The 26259-nt window shown below is 44.2% G+C and overlaps 1 protein-coding gene across 9 annotated transcripts in view; it reads right to left on the bottom strand.

Annotated features, from left to right (window-relative positions):
* Nucleotides 1-26259, bottom strand: part of ankrd26 (ankyrin repeat domain containing 26) — a 167376-nt gene that overhangs the window by 81725 nt on the left and 59392 nt on the right. For all 9 annotated transcript variants that reach the window (XR_011936562.1, XM_072485232.1, XM_072485228.1 and 6 more), the window contains 8 exons: nt 20176-20320; nt 14174-14244; nt 12245-12347; nt 7718-7746; nt 7561-7594; nt 7406-7450; nt 5812-6141; nt 2300-2391 (listed from right to left, as the gene is read on the bottom strand). Coding sequence is in view for 8 of the 9 variants with exons in the window: in XM_072485232.1 (XP_072341333.1) it covers nt 2300-2391; nt 5812-6141; nt 7406-7450; nt 7561-7594; nt 7718-7746; nt 12245-12347; nt 14174-14244; nt 20176-20320 (849 nt within the window). In the remaining variant the exon portion in view is untranslated. The remainder of the gene's footprint in view (nt 1-2299; nt 2392-5811; nt 6142-7405; nt 7451-7560; nt 7595-7717; nt 7747-12244; nt 12348-14173; nt 14245-20175; nt 20321-26259) is intronic.

The following is a 26259-nucleotide window of genomic DNA, read 5'->3' as shown; positions in this document are numbered from 1 at the left end:
TCCACCCCCCCCCATTAAAGGGCAATTTAGCGTGGCCAATTCACCTAGCCTGTACATCTTTGAGTTGTGGGGGTGAGACCCGAGCAGACCCGGCAAGAATGTGCAAACTCCATACGGACAGTGACCCAGGGCCAGGATGAAAGCCGGGTCCCTCAGTGCCGTGAGGCAGCAATACTAACCACTGCGCTACTGTGCCGCCCAGTGATTTTCGTTTAGCACGATTTTTAGCACACCGTTTTTAGGAACGTTAAACAATGGATAGCTGTAAGGTAATTAATTAAGAGACAGAATGTAAGTAATTAACATAAATGTTATAAAGATATTTATAATAAATATTATAAAGACATTTATTGTCAAAGCTTAAAAATTGAAGTGCCATAATCAATGTTAGTCATAGGGGATAGGCGCAGATTTTAAGGAAATGTAGAGAGATTATGCTCAATGCATGGTTAGATCACACATGGTGTACTACGTACAGTTACTAACGTGTTTATTTTTCATGATCATTTTTTATGCTTTATGTGCTAAGGTACCTTTTTGCAGAAATAAATCACAATGAATGTAAAGTATTTTTAAAATTCTACTTGCAGCTTGATTAAAATGTTCCAATATCCCAGTTGGCTCTCGTTATCATTCTAGCCAATACCACTGTGGATTGTGTCATGTGGAATGCAAACACATTAATTTCTATTATAGCTCACATAATTATTCACACTGTAGCAGTCATGAATTGTGATGAGAGTACCACATGGTGCTACATTTTTCAACCCCAGGGAATAATCTTTAAAAAAAAAAATTACGAATGACACTAAAGGGATGAAAATGATATTCCACTGTTACCCATCAAGCATCCACCATGCATTTAATGAATGGAAAACCAAACTCCAATTCTAAGGAAGTGCAATGCAAGTAAACATGAAGCCCAAGTGAACACACTGTGAAACTAGATGCATCAAATGTAGAATCTAGCAATTCTGAAAGATGGCTTGTAACCTGAAAGGTAAATAAAACAGCGAGGAATGGGAAGCCCCCTTTACAGGTATTGCAATTGGTCAGCAAAATTAGACGTGTATCTAAAATATTGGGCAGAATCGTCCAGCCCCGTTGACCACGGATGCGAATCCCATAATGGCCTAAGTCAGTTTGAGATCTTCCCCACCCCGTCAGTAGCATAATCAGAACTTGGCTGCGTGATCCTCGCCAACACTTTGATATTTAAATCAGCCGAGAGAAGCTAGAGAGTTTCACACAGCTTTTCTTGCCTGATCCAACACACTGTGCAATTTTGGGACGATTTCATCCATTGTCTTGTCAATCTTTTCTCAAGACTTGGTCATCACTTGGAAATTATATCTTAATACATTTTTTGGGAATTATATGTTAATATATTTTCTCAAGATTTGGGGCGTGGCAGTTGCACAGTTGTTAGCACTGCTGCCTCACAGTGCCAGAGAAGACCCGGGTTCAATTCTTACCTTGGGTGGCTCTGTGGAGTTTGCACATTCCTCCCATGTCTGCGTAGGTTTCCTCCCACGGTCCAAAGATGTTCAGGTTAGGTGGATTGGCCATGCTAAATTGCCCCTAGCTGGGATAACAGGGATAGGGCGGAGGACTGGGCCTCGGTAGAGTGCTTTTTCAGAAGGTTGATACAGACTCGATGGGCCGAATGGCCTCATTCTGCACTGTAGGGATTCTATGATCACAGTAGAAGTGAACTCTCCACGCCATAATTTTCTCAATTTTTAAAATTGTACTAATGGAACTTAACTGTTCAAGGTTCAATCCTTGTAAGCTTAAGCATTTTGAAAAAAATGTATGGTGTTTTATAACAGGTTAAAAACAATGTATTCTTTATGGAATGAAAATGCCACACTTCATTTAACTAAAACTGTAATATAAACTTTTGATAACTTGCATTTTTATTACTGGATTCACTTATTTTAATGAAGAAACCATGTAGCAATGTTGCTATTCATGATTTTATGAAAATGAAAAAATGAAATGAAAATGAAATGAAATGGAAATCGCTTATTGTCACAAGTAGGCTGCAATGAAGTTACTGTGAAAAGCCCCTAGTCGCCACATTCCGGCGCCTGTTCGGGGAGGCTGGCACGGGAATTGAACCGTGCTGCTGGCCTGCCTTGGTCTGCTTTCAAAGCCAGCGATTTAGCCCTGTGCTAAACAGCCCCTACAAGCAAAATAAACGTCTGTGTTTTAAAAATGTATTTCAATCTGCAACTAAATTTGCACAAATAAAAAAGCCAATACATTTACTATCAGTCAGTCATGAATACCTCACCTTCTCCATTTTCTGGTCATTTTTCTCTTCCTTTTCATTATCTTCCTTTTCTTTATCTGTCTCCTCTGATGGAGATATTTTCAGTTCACGTACTGCAGACATATTTACAAAATATAACAGCTTTAAAAGTATATTTTTAAAAGAAGTGGGTCAATGTCCTGTGTAGAGATTGTAATTGCTTGTAATTGATATAGACAACTGAGAAATTCCACTATATCTTTGAAGCCATAAGTATTATGCACCTCACAACTGAATTACTGACTTATTGTCAATTATAATAATAATCTTTCCTAGTGTCACAGTAGACTTACATTAACACTGCAAATGAAGTTACTGTGAAAATCCCGTAGTCGCCACACTCCGGTGCCTGTTCAGGTACACCGAGGGAGAATTCAGGATGTTCAATTCACCTAACAAGCACGTCTTTCGGGAGTTGTCGGAGGAAACCGGAGCACCCGGAGGAAACCCACGCAGACATGGGGAGAACGTGCAGACTCCGCACAGACAGTGACCCAGCGGGGAATCAAACCTGGGTCCCTGGTGCTGTGAAGCAACAGTGCTAACCACTGTGCTACCCTATTTGATCAATTGGAAATTTAGCTGAATAAGCAATATGAGTACTATTGCAGATCCATCCTAACTGGCATATTATTATTTGGTGTCAGTAATGAATGTGTTTTACGAAGCAGCACTCGGGCAATATTTGGCTCGGAGCTACTAAATTCTGCCCCAAAATTTAGTTTTTCCTTGCCAAGGAAAGAAGACCATAATCATTTGTTTCTTTCCACCTTGGTGGACAGTGATTTTGATGTTCCGCAGTTCCTTTCCCCATGAGAATGTCTTTGTCCTCCGAGTTTCTATCAGTTTCTAATTTAAGACAAAGCAATAAGATAAATAAATGACACGGTATTGCAGGAGTTGAACTAGCCCGCGAGACCAGTTCCTCAAGACGTTGGGGCGCTATTTTGAAAGGGTGCCCCGATTTTGAAACAAGCTTAAGGGTCCCTCACATCCCCGACCCACTCCATGGATATCCCCTCTCCCCTCCCCCCCCCATCGCAGACATGGGCTAGGTGCCCAGGTTCCAGGGGGAATGCCAGGGTACTGCCCTGTCCCCAGCGACCCGGGGGAGGGTTCCAATGGCCCCAAGAAGGCAGCACGGTTACACAGTGGTTAGCACTGCTGCATCACAGGGACCTGGGTTCGATTCTGGCATTGGGTGACGGTCAGTGTGGAAGTTGCACGCCCTCCCAGTGTCTTCGGGGGTTTCCTCCGGGTGCTCCGTTTTCCTCCCCCAATCTAAAGACGTGCAGGTTAGGTAGATTGGCCACACTAAAATTTCCCAATAGTGTCCAACGGTGTGGTTAAGTGAGGTTTTGGAGACGGGGCACGAGAGTGGGGTTCTCTTTCGGAGTGTTGGTGCAGACTCAATGGGCCGCGTGGCCTCCTTCTGCACTGTAGGGGCTCCATGAGTAGCCATCATACCAGCTCTCCCCTTGTGGAGACCAAGACTAATCGGTACCCAGTTGAGGCCTCACCAGTGCGGCTGGTGACTCCCAGACATTGGGAGAATGCAACCTAAAATACGCCATGCATATTTAAGGGCACATCAGGGCGTGATCTGGATCGCACTTCGTGCCGTAGGTCGGGTGACTCGCGCATTGTATCAGGCCCAGGGCGAAGCCTGATTTGGGCTTCTCCCACAATGCTCCTTGTGCAACGGGATCGGCACTGGGTGCAACAGGGTGGCAAAATCACATTCACTGTCAATGAGATAATATTTGAGAAACAAATTTGAACCAAATGAAAGATAATTAGTTAAATTTGACCTCACAGTACATAAATTTTAACCATGTGAAGAGTTTTAGTTATAGAAACAGAAAATGCTGGTAATAACCAGATCTGTCAGAATCAGAACAGCCAAGGTAAAAGGTCATAGCTTAAACGTTGACTGCCTCTCTCTCCACAGATGTTGCCAGGCGTGTTGAGTATTTTACAGAATTTTCTGTTTGTATTTCAGATTTCTAACATGCATAGTTTATCTTTTGTAAAATTTGTTATGCTTCTTTATTTTATTCCATATTTGAATTTGTTCTAAACAGATCCATAACACTTAGAACAGAAGGAACATGAGTAGTAGACCATAAATCCCCTTGAACCTGCTCCACATTTCAATACAAACATGGCTGATTTTCTGCCTCAACTCAGCTGCTCCTCACATTCCTAGATTCTGAGACCAAAAATCTGACTGCCTTAGCCTCGAATTAACTCTATGATGGAGTATCCATTCCAAAATTGCTCAACATTCCAAGTGAATAAATTATATGAATTAGGAGTAGGCATCGGCCTCTCGGGCCTGCTCCGCCATTCAATAAGATCATGGCCAATCTGATTGTAACCTCCACCCACATTCCTACCTATCCCCAATAACCTTTCGCCCCCTTGTTAATCAAGGATCTATCCAGCTCTGCCTTAAAAATATTGAAAGGCTCTGCTTCTATCGCCTTTCGAGGAAGAGAGTTCCAGAGACTCATGACCCCCTGAGAAAGAATTTCACTCCATCTGTCTTAAATGAGCGACCCCCCTTATTTTTAAATAATGACACCTAAATTCACCAACAAGAGAAAACATCCTCTCAAACCTGTCAATACCCCTCAGGATCTTAAAGGTTTTGTCTCTTACTCTAAACTCTAGTGAATACAAACCTAACTTTGTCAACCTTTCCTCATAAAACCTGCTCATTCCTGGTATTATGCTAGTAAACATTCTCTGAACTGCTTCTCATGTATTTACATCTTTTCTTAAATACGGAGACCAATACTCAATGTGGTCCCACCAATTACCTGTACAACTGAAGCATAACCTCTCTACTTTTGTAATCAATTCCCTTCACAATAAATGATAATATTAGATTAGCTTTCCTAATTATTCGCTGCACCTGTATACTAGCCTTTCCTGATTCATGCACTCGGACACCCAGATCCATCTGCACCTCATATGTGCAATCTCTCACCATTTAGATAACAAAAGCTTCTTTTTAATTCTTCCTGCCAAAACGGACAATTGCACATTTGCCCAAATAGTACTCCATTTGCCAGATTTTTGCCCACTCACTTAACCCAAGTATGTCCCTTTGCAGCTTCTATGTACTTTTCGCAATTCACTTTCCTATCTATCTTTGTGTTGTCAGCAAATATAGCATCCTTACCTTAATTTCCTTCCGAAATGATCGCCCTCTTTTCCCAAGACTGTGCCCCTAGTGTCTTTCAATATTGTATGATATAACTGCCAAACTCTTTTTATTAAACTCCATGCCTGTGCAATACAGTATCTCAGGAATCCATTCAAATGTTTTCCTGACAGGTCAGTAAGACAGAAATCTGTGACCTCCTACTTTCTCTTGGTGATTGATTATATTATACGGAAATAAATTCACTACACAAGCGCATGGAACGTATGTTTGCACTAGTCTACAGCTCAACAAGAATAAGACATAACTCCATTATACATACCACTTTCCTGTTTAGCTGATATGGTATTTTTAAGTTGAAGTTGAGAAGCAACTTGGTGTTGCACTGAGGGATGCGAAGTTAACCCAGTTTTCAATGAATCAGGTGAGCCTTGAAGCTGTGATGTTCGGTGGACACATGTGGTCTCTTCGAAATTTGACTTTAATATGTTTATTACGGTCTTGGTATTGGACATCTCTCTTTTTGGTGAGTGAACTGACTGAAGTGGTGGTTTGTCAACTTCCCGAATTAGGTTTATTTGTGGTGTAAAATTAAACACATTGGATGATACCTTTTTACCAGAAGCACTGACAGAGTCCCAGTCTGAGGCATCTATAAAGAAAAACATATTTAATTGCCAAAACATAATGAGCAGAGGCAAATTCTGTCAAGGATATAAACTCAATTTTCACTCGAAAATGGAGAACAAAATACAGGTTACCACTCCACTGGAGGACTCTGGGAGTGCAGCACTGTTAAGATATGCCATCTGAAGCAATATCTGTCAGTTCAGGTGAACTATTCCAAGAAAAATAGGAAGCTTCTTCTGGTGTTCGAAACACATTTCTCACACAATCAATACCACAAAACACAGATCAACATAGTAACAGGAGGAGGCCTGTCCTCCATTCAGATAGGCCATGGTTGATCTGCACCTCAACTTCATTGGTCTGCCTTGGTTCCATATTCCTTAACGCCCTTACCAAAAACATTTACCAATTTTAGTTTTGAGAATTTTCAACAGCCTTAGCAGCTGTTTGGGAAAAAGAGTGGTCCAGATTTTCACTATTCTGTATGAACCCAGTACTTCCTGACATCACCCTTGAATGGTCCATCTCTTGTTCGAGACTCTCCAACAAGGGAAACAGTTTTGGCGAGACTTTCTCTCTCTCCTTCGCAATGCAACGTACTTTGCGGTGGTGAAGGCAGCCCACCATTGGCCGGTGGTGGGATCGTCCAGTCCCGTCGCTGTTAACAAACTTTCTCGTTGTTCACACCCACCGCCACCAGTGAACTCACTGCAGGGGGTCACTGTCAACAGGATCGGAAGTTCCTGTTGGCGGGAGCTGCTGGAAAATCCCACACCTTCTCTTTATGCCCTCTATCAAGCCTGTCAATAATTTCCTAAGAGCACAGTGGGCGCTGCTGCTACAACTTGGACTGCAGAGATTCAAGAATGCAGCTCTCCACAACCTTCAAGGCAATTAGGAATGCACAATAAATGCTGGTCTAGCCAGTAATGCCCACATTCCATGAATGAACAAAAAATATATAATTTCCCTATTTGATTATGCTAAGTTCAAAATGACTGCCACATTTGCTTACATACCATATCAATAAATTCCAAAATCAATAATTATATGCAAAACAGTTGTATTTTTTTAACATGAGATGATGTTGCATCAATGCACAACTTTCTTCATCAAATACAAAACAAAATACAATTTGAAATAGGTGTGAATTTTCTGTCCTTTAATAGAAATGTGCAGTTACTTGTTCCTTTAATCTGTTCAAACTTATTCATTTTCAATAACCTACATAAAAATAATGGTGCAAAAGCCATTAAAGTGCCATTATTAAGACATATGACAATTACCTTCTGTATCACCTGCATCAATTAAGCCAAGCTCTGCAATTAGATCTAAAACAGAAGAAAAATTGAGCATCTCTGATTAGAAGGAAAAATACAAGTAATAAAATTACTCTCATTATTTTCTTTAAAAATCACTGAAGGATGATCCCGAATTGTACCTGACTTCTGCTTGTGTTCTGCTGCTAATGGTGGCTTGAAAGAAACAGAATAAAGAGTTAAAATATGTACATCATTTTGTAATTATGTTTTAATTTTCAAACCGTACAAGCATTTTTTTTACAAAAACAATCATATAAAGCAGAAATAACGTATTACCTGTGCCACAGTATTCACTTCCAATGGTTCTATTGGGAATAATAATGAAATGCACAATTATCCTTAATATATCTAACCAAAAAATTCAATTGCTTAGTTTATTGGTTTACATAAGTATTTTTACTTGATCACAATCATAAGGGAATATGCCAAGTTTGTACTAGAGTTATCTCTTCACTGAATGTCCTCCATTGCAGCTCGGTAGCACAAGTGGATAGCACTGTGGCTTCATAGCGCCAGGGTCCCAAATTCGATTCACCGCTGGGTCACTGTCTGTGCGGAGTCTGTATGTTCTCCCCGTGTCTGCGTGGGTTTCCTCCGGGTGCTCCGGTTTTCTCCCACGTCCAAAGACGTGCAGGTTAGGTGGATTGGCCATGATAAATTGCCCTCAATGACCAACAACGTTAGGAGGGGTTATTGGGTTGCGGGAAAGGGTGGAAGTGAGGGCTTAAGTGGGTCGATGCAGATTCGATGGACCGAATGGCCTCCCTCTGCACTGTCTGTTCTATGTTCATTGCACCATTACTGCTTTACCTTGGATAAGTTCCTATGTGATAGGTTCCTTCTTGGATCACAGAAAAGTCGCTCTACCCCAGTTAAGCATTTTGACCTTTGATACAGTACTTTACTGGTCTCTTTCCAGAATGACTTTGAATCAAATTAAGTTATGGTCACTGTTAGCTAATATGGGAATATTCTGCTTACAAGTGTCACAATGAAGATCCATTTTAAAGGACTCCCAGATAACTATTGTGATCAGCAGTCAATCAGATCAACAGAGTCAAGGGGCGAAATTCTCCGGTATCGGGGCGATGACCGCTGACTGGCGCCTAAAATGGCGCAAATCAGTCAGGCATCACGCCGCCCCAAAGATGCGGAATGCTCCGCATCTTTGGGGGCCGAGCCCCAACCTTAAGGGGCTAGGCCCGCGCCGGACAAATTTCCGCCCCGCCAGCTGGCGGAAAAGGCCTTTGGTGCCCCGCCAGCTGGCGCGGAAATGACATCTCCGGGCGGCGCATGCGCGGGAGCGTTAGCGGCCGCTGACGGCCTTCCTGCGCATGCGCAGTGGAGGGAGTCTCTTCCGCCTCTGCCATGGTGGAGACAGTGGTGAAGGCGGAAGGAAAAGAGTGCCCCCACGGCACAGGCCCGCCCGCGGATCGGTGGGCCCCGATCGCGGGCCAGGTCACCGTGGGGGCACCCCCCGTCCCAGATTGCCCCACGCCCCCCCCAGGACCCCGGCCGCACCGCCTTGTCCCGCCGGCAAGGTAGGTGGTTTAATCTACGCCGGCGGGACAGGCATTTTACCTGCGGGACTTTGGCCCATCCGGGCTGGAGAATCGAGGGGGGGGGGGGCCGCCAACCGGCGCGGCGCAATTCCCGTCCCCGCCGAATCTCCGTTGCCGGAGAATTCGGCAACCGGCGGGGGCGGGATTCACGCCAGCCCCCGGTGATTCTCCGACCCGGCGGGGGGTCGGAGAATCTCGCCCAAGATCTTTTCAAACTTCATTATTTTTTTTATAGTGTTTCCTTATGTCAACCTCCACAAATACCTTATCTGTCTTGTCCTTTGTGGGTGCATTTTATGATTTGGGATTTTAAAAAGTGGATAAATCATCACAATTCCGGATAACAAATTGTATTTTAACCAGTTTTGCACTTGCTTTAAAAAAAAGTTTGTTTCATTATAAATCAGTTATTCTGAATTCAGAAAGAAGCCCATTTAAAGTCTCTTTTATTCTGGGTCTAGCTGTAGCAACGGTAAACAATTGGCCATTTTGGTAGTGAATTAAACATTTACACTTTTGGTGCTATCTGTGGAGTACTGGGGCTAGGAAAACCGCGTACTCTTCCCATTTTGGTCCCAGCAACAGTCAAACTCATCCCACAGAGATTGGAGAAACCAGAAACGTGACAAGCCTTGGTCAGAGTGTAGATGACTGCTCAACTAACACTTTGACCACATGGTGGATATTAAAATATTACTTTTATGATTTTAGTCTGTTTTCCATGGAGGTGGGATCTATTACCATGAACTATTCTCAGTGGCAGGGGTAGGTAGTGGGGAAAAGTCAAAAATGTTGCAAGTGCTGTTCTTAATATGTACTGTTGGGATGTGATGCATGGGTTTGATTACACAGTCTACGGGTACATGATCAGGTTGATAATACCATGCAAAAATAGCCTCAAAACGGATTATTAAATGCCTACATTTTAATTGCTAATTTTGTTTCAATGTTGATTCTGAGTGGGGAAGGGAAAATTAAAAGGAAAACATGGTTTAGAAACCACAACAGAGGGGAGGACGACAGTCCACTAACCTGTTATTGCCAAGTTTTCTATAAATATGTTGGATATAAACTTTTTGGAATCCAAAGTTGAAATTATCAATAAAGCAATTGAAGGCTATTAAGAAAATCATTCATAATTCTCTTCTGATTCAATTTAAAAATGAAGACAATGGCCAAGAGGTTGTCCTGCAGTCACTGACAATTATGTAAACTTTGTTGCATTGATGGCATAAGTAAAATAAGAACATAAGAAGGAGCAGGAGTAGGCCATCTGGCCCCTTGAGCCTGCTCCACCATTCAATGAGATCATGGCTGATCTTTTGTGGACTCAGCTCCACTTTCCGGCCCGAACACCATAACCCTTAATCCCTTTATTCTTCAAAAAACTATCTATCTTTATCTTAAAAACATTTAATGAAGGAGCCTCTACTGCTTCACTGGGCAAGGAATTCCATAGATTCACAACCCTTTGGGTGAAGAAGTTCCTCCTAAACTCAGTCCTAAATCTACTTCCCCTTATTTTGAGGCTATGCCCCCTAGTTCTGCTTTCACCCGCCAGTGGAAACAACCTGCCCGCATCTATCCTATCTATTCCCGTCATAATCTTATATGTTTCTATAAGATCCCCCCTCATCCTTCTAAATTGCAACGAGTACAGTCCCAGTCTACTCAACCTCTCCGCGTAATCCAACCACTTCAGCTCTGGGATTAACCTAGTGAATCTCCTCTGCACACCCTCCAGTGCCAGTACGTCCTTTCTCAAGTAAGGAGACCAAAACTAAACACAATACTCCAGGTGTGGCCTCACTAACACCTTATACAATTGCAGCAGAACCTCCCTAGTCTTAAACTCCATCCCTCTAGCAATGAAGGACAAAATTCCATTTGCCTTCTTAATCACCTGTTGCACCTGTAAACAAACTTCTTGCGACTCATGCACTAGCACAGCCAGGTCTCTCTGCACAGCAGCATGTTTTAATATTTTATCATTTAAATAATAATCCCTTTTGCTGTTATTCCTACCAAAATGGATAACCTCACATTTGTCAACATTGTATTCCATCTGCCAGACCCTAGCCCATTCACTTAGCCTATCCAAATCCCTCTGCAGACTTCCAGTATCCTCTGCACTTTTTGCTTTACCACTTATCTTAGTGTCGTCTGCAAACTGGGACACATTGCCCTTGGTCCCCAACTCCAAATCATCTACGTAAATTGTGAACAGTTGTGGGCCCAACACTGATCCCTGAGGGATGTGGTAAATGTGGGCGTAGAAATTTTGTTGATACAAAATGTGTCAATAAAAGTGACAACAAGAAGTCATGAAGCACAGACAGGAAGCATGCATAATCTTAGTTTTTTAAATAAATCATACAGATACAAAGATAGCTGGGTAAAGGTTTGGTTGTCAGATTGACACTTAATAAACCTCAGCACTTAATTTGGAGTGACACCATATTGCACTACGGAGGGGTTTGTATAATGCTAAAGGTCCACATTTTTGCCTCAAATCAAGGACCTGTCCAGGTGAATGTGAAAGATCCGAGGACACTATGTGAAGAGGAACTGGAGGTTCGCTTAATATTCTGCTCAATAGCCCTCATGCAACTACTACCATTACCAACAAACTAACTGATCACTATAATTTTATTTGTTACCTTTTGTGGAAACTTGCAATTTTCAAACTGGCTGCGATATTTACTTTGAACAGTGATGTTACTTCAAAAATGCTTTACTGATTGTAATGTGCTTTGAGATTTATGAAAATGTGTAAAGGTGCTGTATCTTAACAGCAAATCTAACATCAAGCAGTGACAACTAAAAGTCACATTCCTGCTACCAGCTTAAGAATAACATTTATCCTAAAAGTTGTTGATAATATTTATTAGCTGTTAAGCACAATCAGCTCCATCTTCAATTAATTTTTGGAGAACAATATAACCACGAATCATAGAATCCCTACAGTGCAGAAGGAGGCCATCGAGTCTGCACCGGCCCTTGGAAAGAGCACCTTGTTTAAGCCCACGCCTCCACCCTACCCCCCATAACCCAGCAACTCCACCTAACCCTTTAAACATCTATGATTTTATGGTATCTTCATCCATAGAATAAACTAGATGTTTCTCATTATGCACCCTAGATTATGGATAAATAACAATATTTTTAGGATGTTAGAATTTTAAGAAAGCCAAACTGCGTTTACCTCATGCATTAGAAAATAACTATTGTGATTAATTACCATCATTCTGAGTCGTCATAATGTGTTGCATTTCTGCTTGGCTCTTGACAGGAGATGAAACAAATGAAGCAATCGATTTCTTCTGTGGGCTTTCTGTGACAGACTAAAATAATAATATTTATCTTGATATCATTTTGCACTGCATGAAATTTCAACTAATACAATTTTGTTGCATCAACTTTCAGGAACATTGGTGACATATCCGCAGTGTGATGTGACAAAGCAAGTGACATGTGCATATTCACAGTATCCCATAAACTGTGACGCTCTGGTGTGGAGATTCTTTACTACATAGAGAAAGGGAAAACTGAAGGGCCAGGAACATGCACCTGACACATAGACGGCACCGACAGAGGGTTGGTAACTGATCTTTTAGCCCATTCACCAGTTTGATTGCATCACATTCTGATCCTCCAAAAAACCTCCAGAGAGATGACAGTAGGTAATCTAATAAAATGGAGTGAATATACTAAAAAGTGCATTTTCTCATTTTTCAAACTGGTGTGTTATATTAAAAATGTTAGCAATTAAGAATAGATTATAAGAAATCGTAAAACACCACCATCTCTCACGGTGGTACCAGTGTCCTGTCTTTGATGAATTGCAATTGCTTTCATAAACACCGAGAAGACAAAAGCAATTATACCCTAACCGCCATGTCACAGCCCCTAACCAAACTTGTCATAAGCTCTGCATGTTTGTGTGCACCAGTACTGAAACGGTGCCCAGCTGGGGTCTCCCTGAGGAGGCAGGTAGATCCCATGAGATCCCAGGTGAGCTCGCCTAAGTAGGTTTAAAACCTACTTAAGTGAGTACGGCTTGGTCACGCCCATTGTGGGCGAGATCCTGATCTCAACACCTTGCTAGATCTGGGGCGATCTTGCGAGGCGTACTGGCTGCCGGGAAGTGTGTGGGGAGACTTCACCCGGCATCTACCGGCCACGTTGCGCTCCCGGTCGAGCGCAACACTGCCAGTAGATCATGCCCCAAGTGTGGGTAAATACCAGTGTGGATCTCACCCAAAAAGCCGGTGGGAAAACCCCCACTAAACTTGCCCAAAAAATACACTTAGAAATTTTTTAGTTGAATTGTGTCTTCTATTCCCTTGTTATGAACTCCAGCCACCTCTCACACAACCCGCTCTAGTTCACATCCTCAATATTCTGCTGCTCCTCAGCTGTTTTTCTCACTACATATTGCTTCCATCACAAAGACCACCTATAACACCGCCTGTCTCCGTCACTACCTCAACTACGTTGGTGATGCAAACCTTCATTACCTCTCAACCCAATTTCTCCAATCTTCTCAGGTCTCTGCCTTTCAAACTCCAGCTTCAGAATTCTGTTGCTTGTACTCCATCTTATACAATGATAAGCTTGTTCATCGCCTCTTATCCTCACTGATACAACCTCAACACGTGAAATTTTAAACAACTGTCCTCACCTTCAAATTCCTCCATTATTTTGCCCTTTCCTACCTCCAATTCTAGGAAACTCAAACAATCTATACTTGGCTCAAGCCTCTTGTGTGTGCTTTCCTACTTTGCTCCACAAGTGACAGTGCTACCTTTAGCCCCATAGATCTCTGGACTTCCGTCCCTAATCCCTCTGCATTCCCATTCATATCCTTCTTAGAACTTACTTCTTGCCTGAGAATTTGGTCACAACTACTAATCTTTAGCTGGGCACTCTTTTCAAGCTTTTATTTGGAAAACCTAGGGATGTTCCCATGATATAGGTGTATGATACAAGTAGGTTGCTGTTGTTCATTTATCAAAAGCCAAATTTTATTACCTTACCTTATCTTGGTTATTTTTTGAAGTTCTGGAGAATATTCTACAACATATTATCAAATCAACTTGGTTGGCTTAAATGAGATTCCTCATCTTAAGGAAGGAAAACATGCAAGACAAATTATATTAAAACTTACCTCAGAATCCCAAGGAGATTCTATATGCTCTTCAGCTTCTGCCTCCTCCAAGCCCAATTCCAGGAGCAGGTCTACATTTTAAGAAATGTTAAAGAGTATTCCAATGAATAAAATAATATAAAGGGGTGCAGCTGTCATTTTTTAAAAACAAATACATTTAGAATACCCAATTCATTTTTTCCAATTGGGCAATTTAGCATGGCCAATCCACCTACCCTGCACATCTTTGGGTTGTGGGGGCGAAACCCACGCAAACACGGGGAGAATGTGCAAACTCCTATGGACAGTGACCCAGAGCCAGGATCGAACCTGGGACCTCAGCACCGTGAGCTACCGTGCTGCCCTATTCCATAAATTATTACTCAAAGTCAAAGCACCATGGGCGGGATTCTCCGACCCCCTGCCGGACCAGTTGGGGGCCGCTGCCAATGGTCGTCCCCCCGCCCCCCTCCCCCCCCCCCCCCCCCTCCCCCCTCCCCCACCCAAGAAGTTCTCCAGGCCCCAAGCGGCCGTCGATTCCTGGCCAAACCCGCCGCCGGGAAATGGATATGATCCATAATGGCGGGAGCTGGCTTGACGACCGTTTAGCAGGGGCCTCGGGGGGTGGGGGGGGCGCTCGGGAGTGGCCCCCACAGTGGACTGGCCCGCAATCGGGGCCCACCCATCTGCGGGCGGCCTTGTGCACTCGGGGGCACTCTTTCCCTCTGCGCCGGCCTCTGTAGGGCTCTGCCATGGCCGGCGCGGGGGGTGGGGGCGCGCGGGAGTGGCCCCCACGGTGGACTGGCCCGCAATCGGGGCCCACCCATCTGCGGGCGGCCTTGTGCACTCGGGGGCACTCTTTCCCTCTGCGCCGGCCTCTGTATGGCCGGCGCGGAGAAGAACCCCCCTACGCATGCGCAGCAACATGCCAGCAGTTCTGTGCATGCGCCAGAACACGCCAGTGGTTCTGTGCATGCTTGGGCCCACGGTGGCCCTTCGGTGCCGGTTGGCTCAGCGCCAACACCTCCGGCGCCGCCGTAGCCCCCTGAAGTGCGGAGGATTCCGCAACTTCCGGGTGGCCCAACGCCGGAGTGCTTCGCGCCGTTCTTGGCGCCGGGCCATCCCGCCGATTGCGGGAGAATCCCGCCTAAAGTATTTATTTTAAAAAACAGACGTTCATTATTTAACCAGGATTTAGCAAATAATTCGGACTTCATAATGATTTATTGAAAGATACAATAAATAAAATTAAGTCTAACTGAGGAGAGAAAAATAAATCACTGAAAATAATGCCATGGAAATACTGAAATATGCATTTGTTCTGTTGCGCCTAAAATTTCATACAAAACCTAGACTATTTGGAGCTGGAGAAAATTCATATTATACATTTTTGCATGGGGCTTTGGGATATATTAATAAACAGCAGGAGGGGTTTGCAGCATAAGAATAAAGGACCAAGGAACCATTGGTGCAGTGTCACAAAGAGCATTATTCTTTTTCTTTTTAATGGATTTTATTCCAAACCTATTCAAACGGTTACAAAACATAAGCAGTCTGGAGAACATACTCCCCATCACATGATTTTGCAGTTTGAACAGATTTTTCCCCATTTTCATCCTCCCCCCTCCCTGCCAGAGTCAGATGCAGCATATCCCACCTCTTAAGATCCTCCTTAACCTCCTTCACCAGCTTTGTTAAATTCCATTTATGCAACATCGCCCACTCTCTCGTTACCTGAATCCCCAGGTATCTGAACCTGTCTCTGGCTACTTTGAATGGTAGCCCCTCTAGGTTGGCTGTGCGACCCAATTTGCTTACCGGGAACACTTCACTTTTCCCTATGTTCAACATGTGTACGGAGGGCACCACAAACCTCCCTAATAGGCCCATAAACTTCCCTCTGCTCTCCAGCGGGTCCCAATGTACAGTAACAGGTTGCCCGCATATAGCAACACCCGATGTTCCCGACTCCCCCTCGTAATCCCTTACCACTCTGCCGACCCCCTGAGGACCATTGCCAGAGGCTCTAATGCTAGCGCGAACAGCTGCGGCGACAGCAGGGCACTCCTGCCTTGTTCCCCTGTGTAACCCAAAGCTTTGTGAGCTCATATCATTAGTTCGTACACGCGCCACTGGTACCACATATAACAGGTGCACCCATGCCTGGGTCACTGTCCGTAGGAGTTTACACATTCTAACGTGTTTGCGTGGGTTTCGCCCCCACGACCCAAAGGTGTGCAGGGTAGATGGCTTGGCCATGCTAAATTGCCCCTCGATTGGAAAAAATGAATTGGGTACACTAAATAAAAAATGTTTTAAAAAAAAAAAATGTTGCAGGGTCAAGATATGATAAAAAAGGTGGTCTAAGAGTCTGAACCCAACGGCATGTGGAGGAGTTTGGTGAGTCAAAGCTTGGGTGAGCTACTTGTTGCAGAAAACACGTGGTCTTTACCAGAGCTTCCTGCCAATGGAGACCCCAAATTGTTATGGGTAGAGGTTTCTTTCTTCATACTAAACACATATCAAAAAGAGCTTTGGCAATGGCAATGTTACTGACAGTTAAGGGTAGGTGGTCATTGGCTAGCACCTATTTAATATGAATGTAACTAACCACTTTAAATCCAAACCTGGATGTTCCCAGGGATTCCTGCAGGCTGGCATAAACTGATGAATTGATCCATTATCAGGAGAAATTGCTGATAAATTTGGGCATTGCAATCATTCACAAATAGCCCCACTTGAAATGAAATGAAAATCGCTTGTCACAAGTAGGCTTCAAATGAAGTTACTGTGAAAAGCTCCTCGTCGCCAGATTCTGGCACCTGTTCGGGGAGTCTGGTACGGGAATTGAACCGTGCTGCTGGCCTGCCTTGGTCTGCTTTAAAAGCCAGCTATTTAGCCCAGTGTGCTAAACCAGCCCCAGGTTTAGGCACCATGTGACCTAATGATGAGAGACGGTTATTGATGAAGCAGCTGAAAATGGTGCTGATGCAAAAACTCCCACCTAGCATTGCATAAAATTGACAAGTGATCACTACAGAAGGAAATTTTAATGTACTGGCAATTTTCATGAAGTTCACAGATATTCCCATCCAGTAGCTTTTGAAAAAAAACACGATTTTAAGCTTAAAATTACTGTATTTTCTGATGTGTTTTGTATGAAGAAATACATTTCTAATTGCAGATTAAAAGCAATTGAGGTAATTATTAGAAATTCCAGTCAACTGACATACTCTGCTCTTTGTTGTTGCTACAAAAGGTTAACATAAGTCATGTTTTGACCGGTATTAAAATAGCATTATGGAACAAAAGTAAACACTGTGCTCTGAAAAGATAGCCATGATATTTTAATGTTGCAGGTAATGCCAATAGGGTCAAGATATGATAAAAAAGGTGGTCTAAGAGTCTGAACCCAACGGCACTCCCAATAAGCAGCCTTCAGTTTCTGACTCAATGAAACTTTCTCAAAACATTGCTGCCAATCTGTGCAGAGTAAATTCCACAAACAGCAGTGAGATAAATAACCAGTTAAACTTACTGTTTAAGGAATAATTGTTGGCCAGAATATTATTGCTGATCGTTGAATAAGGGACTAAACATGTCCATTTGAACAGACAAGCACGGATTTGGTTTAATGCTCCATTCGAAAGGCAAATCTGACATTGCAGCACTCCCTTAGAACATGCAAACAAATGTCACCTCAGATAATGTGCCCTTGCCCTTGAGCAAGGATGGAATTCATGATCTTTTGATTCAGAGCCAAAAGTGCTGCTACAGGGGCCAGTTGTCAATTACTTGAAAGGATCGGATCTGCAGTGCATTAGATACTTCCAACTAATCAGGATGGTTAGAAAGACAGCTCAATTGATGTTAGAAGAAAGTATTTTTTATATCTAGAGAAATGAGATGAATTCTGGAGCAAAATGCCTTTGCAGAAAGAATAAATAGAGCAGGTGGGGCAGGACAAAGCATAAGAGAGTTAAATTTTAATAAAATGATGAAAGTTCACAACCAACAACATTGGGGGCGGGATTCTCTGATCCTGAGGCTAAGCGTTGACGCCGTTAAATACGCCGTCGCGCTTCCCGACGGCGTCAACATAGCCTCAGGAGCAGCGATTCTGACCCCTACAGGAGGCCAGCACAGCACAGGAGCAACTCACGCCACTCCAGCTGCTGATCCCGGCGTCTGATGGGTGCCGCGGGTGTGCGCATGCGCAGTGGGACTGGCGCCAACGCGCGCATGCGCGGTGGCTCCCTTCTCCGCTCGGCCCATCCCGGGCCGAGAATCGCCAGGGGGTGGGCCCTCGTACAGCGGCCCCTGACCAGCGCCGCGCCGGCGCCAAAAGCTCCGCTCAATCGTCGATGGGGCGGGGTCGCGCAATTCGCACCCGTCCCGGTGATTCTCCGGCCCGCCCTGGACTCTTCATTAGCTGACACTGAAATCGAGAAATGCGATTGGGTGGAGAATAGCTTCCAACTCCAAATTCAGGGCAGGCGGTGATTTGACGCCAAATCACGATTCTCTGTCACCTCGAAAACGGTGTCAATGTGTTTCACTCCGCATGTACAGTAGGCACCATTTGCAAACCATTAGCAGGCCCGACCCGGTACTCTCCAGGGCCTCTGCGATTCTCTGCCTCCGATGGGCCGAGTTCCTGACTGCATGGTACACTTCCGGCAAGTCAGCCATGTACACTGCTAACAACCCACTTTGAACATGGTGCCACGGGTCATATAGGTGTCCCCCCCAGGGCACCCCCCTGGGTGCCCTTTGGCCCAGACAATCCATCAGCTGTATGGGCGCACTCCAGTACAACCTGTGCCATCTTATTGGCTCGGACAAGTGTGTTTGGGGAGTGTAATATGGATGTGCGCTGCAGCTTCACAGCCTCCAGAGTGTCGATCACGGACCTGGCGTATCCTGCACCATTTGGATTGGATTGGATTTTGTTTATTGACACATGTACCAAGGTACAGTGAAAAGTATTTTTCTGCGAGCAGCTCAACAGATCAAAAGAAAAGGGAATAAAAGAAAATACATAATAGGACAACACAAGGTGCACAATGTAACTAGATAACACTGGCAGCGGGTGAAGCATACAGGGGTATAGTGTTAATCAGGTCAGTCCATAAGAGGGTCGTTTTGGAGTCTGGTAACACCGGCCACAAGCGCACCCGGCCTGCCAGATAGTGCCTCCCTATTTTTTTTATAATTCAGAGTACCCAATTCATTTTTTCAAATTAAGGGACAATTTCGCGTGGCCAATCCACCTACCCTGCACATCTTTGGCCCCCTCACCTCCCGACTGGCAGCGTTGGACACAGTCCGCAGCCGCCACACGTGGTCCCCGAACACAGAGCACACACGCAACCGACGCCATCGGGAAGTCGGCCCATTGGGGAAAGGCCTCAGGTGACGTCCTGATTGCGCCGTTACCAATGGTGGGTGTGTCCAGAACCAGAGGTCACAGTCTGAGGATTCAGGGTAAACCATTTCGGACAGATACAAGGAGACATTTCTTCACACAAAGAGCGGTGAACCTGTGGAATTCATTACCACAGGAAGTAGTTGGTGCTAAAACTTTGAATATATTCAAGAGGCGGCTAGGTATAGCACTTGGGGAGAATGGGATCAAAGGGAGAAAGCAGGATTAAGCTATTGAGTTGGATATCAGCCATGTTCCTATCTTATGTATCTGAAAAACAGCGCCGCCCTGATTTCTGGGTAAAAACGGATTCTCCGGCCAATCGCCGAACGCGATTTTGGCGTCGACAATCGGAGAATCCAGCCCATAGTCTCAGAAATAATCCTGCCCATTAACTCCTCTTCTCTCCCTCAGATGCTGCTAGACCTGTGTATTTCAAGCATATTCTGTGTTTATCTGAGGAAATTAAGTATTCCTGGCTAGAAGAGATTTAAAAAATAGCCCTGTCCAAGATACAATTTCAACCAAGAAAGTAGTATATCTACGGTCACATTGGTTAATTAATATCTAAAAAATAAATACATATCATTGCTACCTCTTCTATTCTTTTGTTGAGCAGTCTCATTTGCCTGATCAGCAAAAGTGGAAGCTCCATCAAGGTGAACAGATTGCGTCGCTGAAGCTCTGGATTTTGTTGAACACAATTTGTCAGGCCACGTCGCCTCTTCCAAAGATCTATCCTGCACAAGATTAAAGATAAAATAAAAATTATTTCAATCCAACTGAATAATAACCAAAAATAACATTTCATATGATGAAGTTATAAATCACAGAAAACAGCACTCTGTCATAACTTAAAACCACTTCTATTAAAAACATTTCAGGAAATAGATATTCAGATTCTGGAAAAAAATACTTCTTTGTTTTACAAAGTGACTTTCTTGATGTAATAATAATAATAATCTTTATTGTCACAAGTAGACTTACATTAACACTGAAAATAAAGTTACTGTGAAAATCCCCTAGTCGCGACATTCCGGCGCCTGTTCGTGTACACAGGGGTAGAATTCAGAATGTCTAATTCACCTAAGCAAGCACGTCTTTCGGGACTTGCCGGAGGAAACCTGAGCCCCCGGAGGAAACCCACGCAGACACAGGGAGAACGTGCAGACTCCGCAGACAGTGAACCAAGCCGGGGATCGAACCTGGAACCCTGGTGTTGTGAAGCAACAGTGCTAACTAAATTATTCGCAAGTCATCTAAAATTTTTTACTGATTCAAGAAATTACAATTTAACCAAGTTAGAAAAAAAATTATGTAACATGTTTAGATTTCACCGTCTGAGCATAAAATTGGCATTTTGGGAAACAACCATTGTAGAAAACAACCAATTTTATTTCCTACTGAAATCAGTAATTTCTAAAGCAGTTGACCAAGCCGCGATGCCAATTTTATGCCCAGGCAACAAGTACCCCATTATCGTTTTTGATCTGGTGATAGATTGCCATTTTCACATCACCTCTTTAAAATCAGCTAACAAAAGATTTTATCTGGGCTTCAGTTTAAACCAATTACACAGATTACTTAAATTGTTAAGATTAAGATAAACCAAATGATGTAATAGTTACCTAACTGAAGATAAGACCACCAAAAACCCCAGTAAACCAAACCCTAACCACTGGAAGCTGCAATAAAGTAACTGCTCTGGACATCACAAAATTTCATCAATAGCTTGGAACAGGTCGGTAATATAATAATCTTTATTCGTGTCACAAGTAGGCTTACATTAACACTGTAATGAAGTTACTGTGAAAAGCCCCTAGTCGCCACATTCCGTTGCTTGTTCAGGTACACTGAGGGAGAATTCAATGTCCAAATCACCTAACAAGCACGTCTTTCGGGACTTGTGGGAGGAAATCAGAGCACCGGAGGAAACCCACGGAGACATGGGGAGAATGTACAGACCATGCAGTGACCCAAGCCGGGAATCGAACCCGGGTCCCTGTGAAGCAAAAGTGCTAAAGTGAAACCCTAACCAACACAGCATAATGAAATGATGTGAACTGCTGCTTGAACTTGTTAGAAAAAAAGAGCAGCTTTATTTTTCTTAATGTACTAGTTCAAGTACAGCTGCTGCTCAAGGTTTAAAATCCTTGTTAGTTGCTATATTGACTATGGGGTTACTTCCCGGTTAGTCGTGTCAATTAGCATTTCTTCATCCCTTTGTTAATTCACCTACCACTATAATGATTTGGATTTGTGGAGCTCGCACCATTTCAATACTGGTAGCCCAAGAACTGAATTTCACACACTGCTCTTGAATAATTTTATACACAGTACTTAATTGAGTATTTCGTAACTCGATGTTCATCAAAACCAGGATAATGGTGTTGATTTTCAGATCCTTTATTGCAAGGTCATTTTGCCCCAGAATTCATCCCATTTCCCTAGATACAAAGTGCACATCTCAGGCACATCGGGTGGTACTTTCCGCTTTCTTTTCTTTGGCTCAGGTGAGAAAAGCGGGGTGCAGCTCATTGGCTATTTTAAAACAATTTGAAAAGCAATGCCGGAGGCATGGCCCACGCCATCACACTAGTCAGGCAGGGCCAGAAAAAGCCGCAGCCGGGAATCCCGAGATCGGGGTGCCCTTTCCCGATCTCCCATATTAAAAAAAGAACCCTCGTCACGTACACTGCTCGAGCGAGCATGTCCCTCTTGGGGCTATACTTACCTATGTGCCCCTGGCAGGTTCCCCTTGGCTGCTTCACATTTGTTGTAAACCTCGCTAATGTCGTGGGTTCTAAATGTGGGAGTACCATATGACAGGGAAGCCTGCTAATCATATTTAAATTTATTAAAATGTACTGAAATGAGGCTCCTGGCCAAAAAGGATGTTGCAAGGGGTGGGAAAAATTGGAAAGCGATCTCAATCGGTGAAGAATCTCGATTTCTGATTCTCGCAAGATTTTGCACCCACATTGTCATTTGCTCTCAGCAAATGCAAAATCAACGCCATAGTCAATACGGCTCAAGAGGAGGTAATTGTGCCACTGAATCCATGCTGGAGTGCGGTTGAACAAATTAGTACCCCATTCTATCCCCGTGGCCCTGCAAATTTATTTTCCTCACCCAATTTCCTACTGAACTCACCGATTATCTCTGCTTCCACCATCCTCATATGCAGCAAGTTCCAGGTCATTTACTGGATGAAAAGAAATTCTTCCTCACATCCTGCATCTCTTGCCCAAAATCTGAAGTCTCTGTTTCTCGTACTAATGGGAATGGTTTTCTTTTGTCTACTTTATCTAAACCTTATACACCTCTATCTAATCTCCCTTCAATATCCTTTGTTCGAAGGAGAATAACCCCAGCTTCTCCAATCTAGCTTAAATCCTTCACCCCTTGGAACCATTCTGGTAAATCTCCTCTGCGCCTTCGGAAGGAACCACACATCCTTGCCAATATGTGGTGACCAGAACTGAACTCATTACGCTACTTGTGGCCTAACCAACTTTTAAGAAGATTCAGCATAATTTATCTACTTTTTGTACTCAAAGCCTTGATTTGCAAAGCCCTAGATCCCGCATGCTTTGCGAATTACTCTCCCAATGGGTCCTGCCACTTTTAAATATCTATGTACATGTACCACCAGGTGCCTTTGTCACTGTACACTCTGCCGGATCCATCAGTCGGCTTGCATATTTGCCAGATATTATAGTCTTTATTGCCTATAACTTTAAAGACATATTTATTTAAACTCTGGCATCACCATTGATGTCTTTGCTTCATTCCAAATAATTCTAAAATATTCATGATTTAGTTTCACATTGCAGTACTTCTGGTGGTTTGTATTTTTTGCTCATATCGCTTTCTGAATCAAATTCTTCAGGTTTAAGTTTCTGATAAACAAAATCAAATCTGATTTGTGCATCAGGGAAACTCCACTGCTATTTCACTATTGTTCCCTTTCCAGAATCAATACTTTTCTCAGTGGTACTGCTGACTTGGTTACGGACCACCATAGTTTTCAACCACGTTTTTCTACTCCAAAAATAACTTTTAGCCATGGGTTACCGGTCAGGCATACTTCATTTCCTCTGCTTATTTATATTTCTGTTTTCAAAACCAGACAATCTTGACTACTTTGACTATCACGTTTCTTGTTTTAAAAAACTTTTATTGGCATTTTCCAATTTTAACATAGAATCATAGAATGTACAGTACAGGATGCCATTCGGCCCATCAAGTCTGCACCGGCCGTGGAAAGAGCACCCCATTTAAGCCCACACTTCCAACCTATCCCGTAACCCAGTAACCCCATTAACCTTTTTGGACACCTAACGTGCACATCTTTGGACTGCGAGAAGAAACAGGAGCATCCGGAGGAAACCCACACAGACACGGGGAGAACGTGCAGACTCCGCACAGACAGTGAACCAATCAAGAAATCGAACCTGGGACCCTGGAGCTGTGAAGCAACTGTGTTAACCACTGTGCTACCGTGCTGCCCACAATTGGACATATAAAACAATATGGGCAGGATTCTCCGGTTTAAAAAAAAAATTTAGAGTACTCAATTCATTTTTCTTCCAACGGGCAATTAAGCGTGGCCAATCCACCTACCCTGCACATCTTTGGATTGTGGGCGAGAAACCCACGCAAACACGGGGAGAATGTGCAAACTTCACACGGTCAGCGACCCAGAGCCGGGATCGAACATGGGACCTCGGCACTGTGAGGCTGCAGTTCTAACCACTGCACCACCGTGCTGCCTGGATTCTCCGTTTCTGAGACTAGTGTTGATGCCGACACAGAATTTGTGGACTTTCACAACAGCAAAACTAGCGCAGATCAACACAGCACCTCTGGATCGGCTAGCACTGGTGCCACATGGAAGACAATTGATTCCAATGAAAAAGTGCAGGATTCGTCTCTGTGTGAGTTTCCTCTGGGTGCTCTGGTTTCCTCCCACAAGTCCTGACAGACCGTTAGGTAATTTGGACATTCTAGATTCTCCCTGTGTGCACCCAAAAAGGTGCTGGAATGTGGCGACTAGGGGCTTTTCACAGTAATTTCAATGCAGTGTTAATGTAAGCCTACTTGTGACAATAGAGATTATTATTATAAATTCACATTAGGCTGTCAGCGGCGTGCGCAGCTGCATGGCTGCCTTGTAGCTGCGGCAATGGTGTTCCATGCCCGTCCATCCTGAACACACAGCCCACCTCCTGCTACAGCTCCCCCCAGCCTTGGCAGAAACCCCTAGTCAGCGGCACAAGTGGTGGCAAACTATGGCCACGTTGGACACTTTCTGTACTCCCTCGCCCTCCCTCAGCAGCCACGACGCTGGTTTCACGATTTTTAAAAGCACAAGTGAACCGTGCCATCAGGAACTCGGCCCATCGGAGGCGGAGCATCACGGAGGACCCGGAGAAGACCGGGTCAAGTCCACTAATGATTTGTAAACAGTGTTTACTGTATGGGCATTCTGGACCGCATTAATGATGCTGTCGAGGTAACGGAGAATTGCGATTTGGCATCAAACCGGCTCCCGCTGGGATTTTAGCGTTGGAACCTATTCTCCGTCCAATAGCGTTATGCAATTTCGGCGCCAGCCAACAGAGAATCCTGCCAGTAACAGTTACAGAGGAAGACATTTCTTATGTACAATTTTATATGCACCCTCATATCTGCCCTCCCCTTTCCTTGCTTCCCTGCGCCCCCCCCCCCCACTTCCTCTCCTGTTGATAGGCGGGCTCCATCTTTCACCCTGGGTGTTGGATTGTTATCTTTCCTTCATTTTGTGATTTTTGCTGTTACCCCTATGGCTTTGTTGGGGCGTGTGGGACGTGTGTGTGTGTGTGTGTGTGTGTGTGCGTGCGTGCGGCATGGTGGGGGTGGGGGGCATTTCCCATGTCCCTTCCTGATACTTTCCTGGGTTCCTTCCTTGCCTTCACCCCCACCCCACCCCACCCCCTTTGTTCCTCTCTGCTCCAGGCAGTCCCACTCCCCCTTCTTCCTAATCGCCATTGGCTTTGAACAGGACTTGGAACAGGCTGATGAATAGCCCTCACGCCTTGTTGAAGCTCGTCCGACCCTCGGATGGTCTATTTGATCTTCTCCAGGTGGAGAAATTCCGACAGGTCTGCCAGCCAGTCTGCAGCTGTGGGTGGTGCTGCTGATGGCCAGCCGAGCAGGATTCTCCGTCGTGCAGTTAAGGTAGCCTTCTTCCCCATATGTAGTTCTGGCTGGTCCGATACCGCGAAGATTGCCGCTCAGGCACGGCTCCACCCTCACAACCTTGGACAGTGCCTTGAAGAAGGCTGTCCAGAACCCGACATGTCTGGGGCAGGGCCAGAACATGTGGGCCTGTACAGTTCTGCACAAACGTAGCATGTGTCCATCATAGTTCTTTCTTTCCCACTTACCTCATCTGCCTAGCCTGCAGTGTTGCCTTCCCTGCCCCTTGTCCAGACCATTCGTCTGAACAAACTCGTCCGCTTCTGCCAGGGTGTTGTAGTGTTCATTATTTTGGAACATGACCCAGAGCCTGGCTGGGAATAGCATTCCAAATTTTACCCCGTTCCTGCACAGGGCTGATTTCACCTAGTTGAATTTGGCCATGTGTTTTGCCAAGTTCACTCCAATGTCTTGATAGACCTGAATGTCCTTGCCA

Source organism: Scyliorhinus torazame, chromosome 19, assembly GCF_047496885.1.
Source record: "Scyliorhinus torazame isolate Kashiwa2021f chromosome 19, sScyTor2.1, whole genome shotgun sequence".
NCBI lineage: Eukaryota > Metazoa > Chordata > Chondrichthyes > Carcharhiniformes > Scyliorhinidae > Scyliorhinus > Scyliorhinus torazame.
Note: the sequence above shows the minus strand (reverse complement) of the source record. Positions and strands in the feature narration are given on the sequence as shown.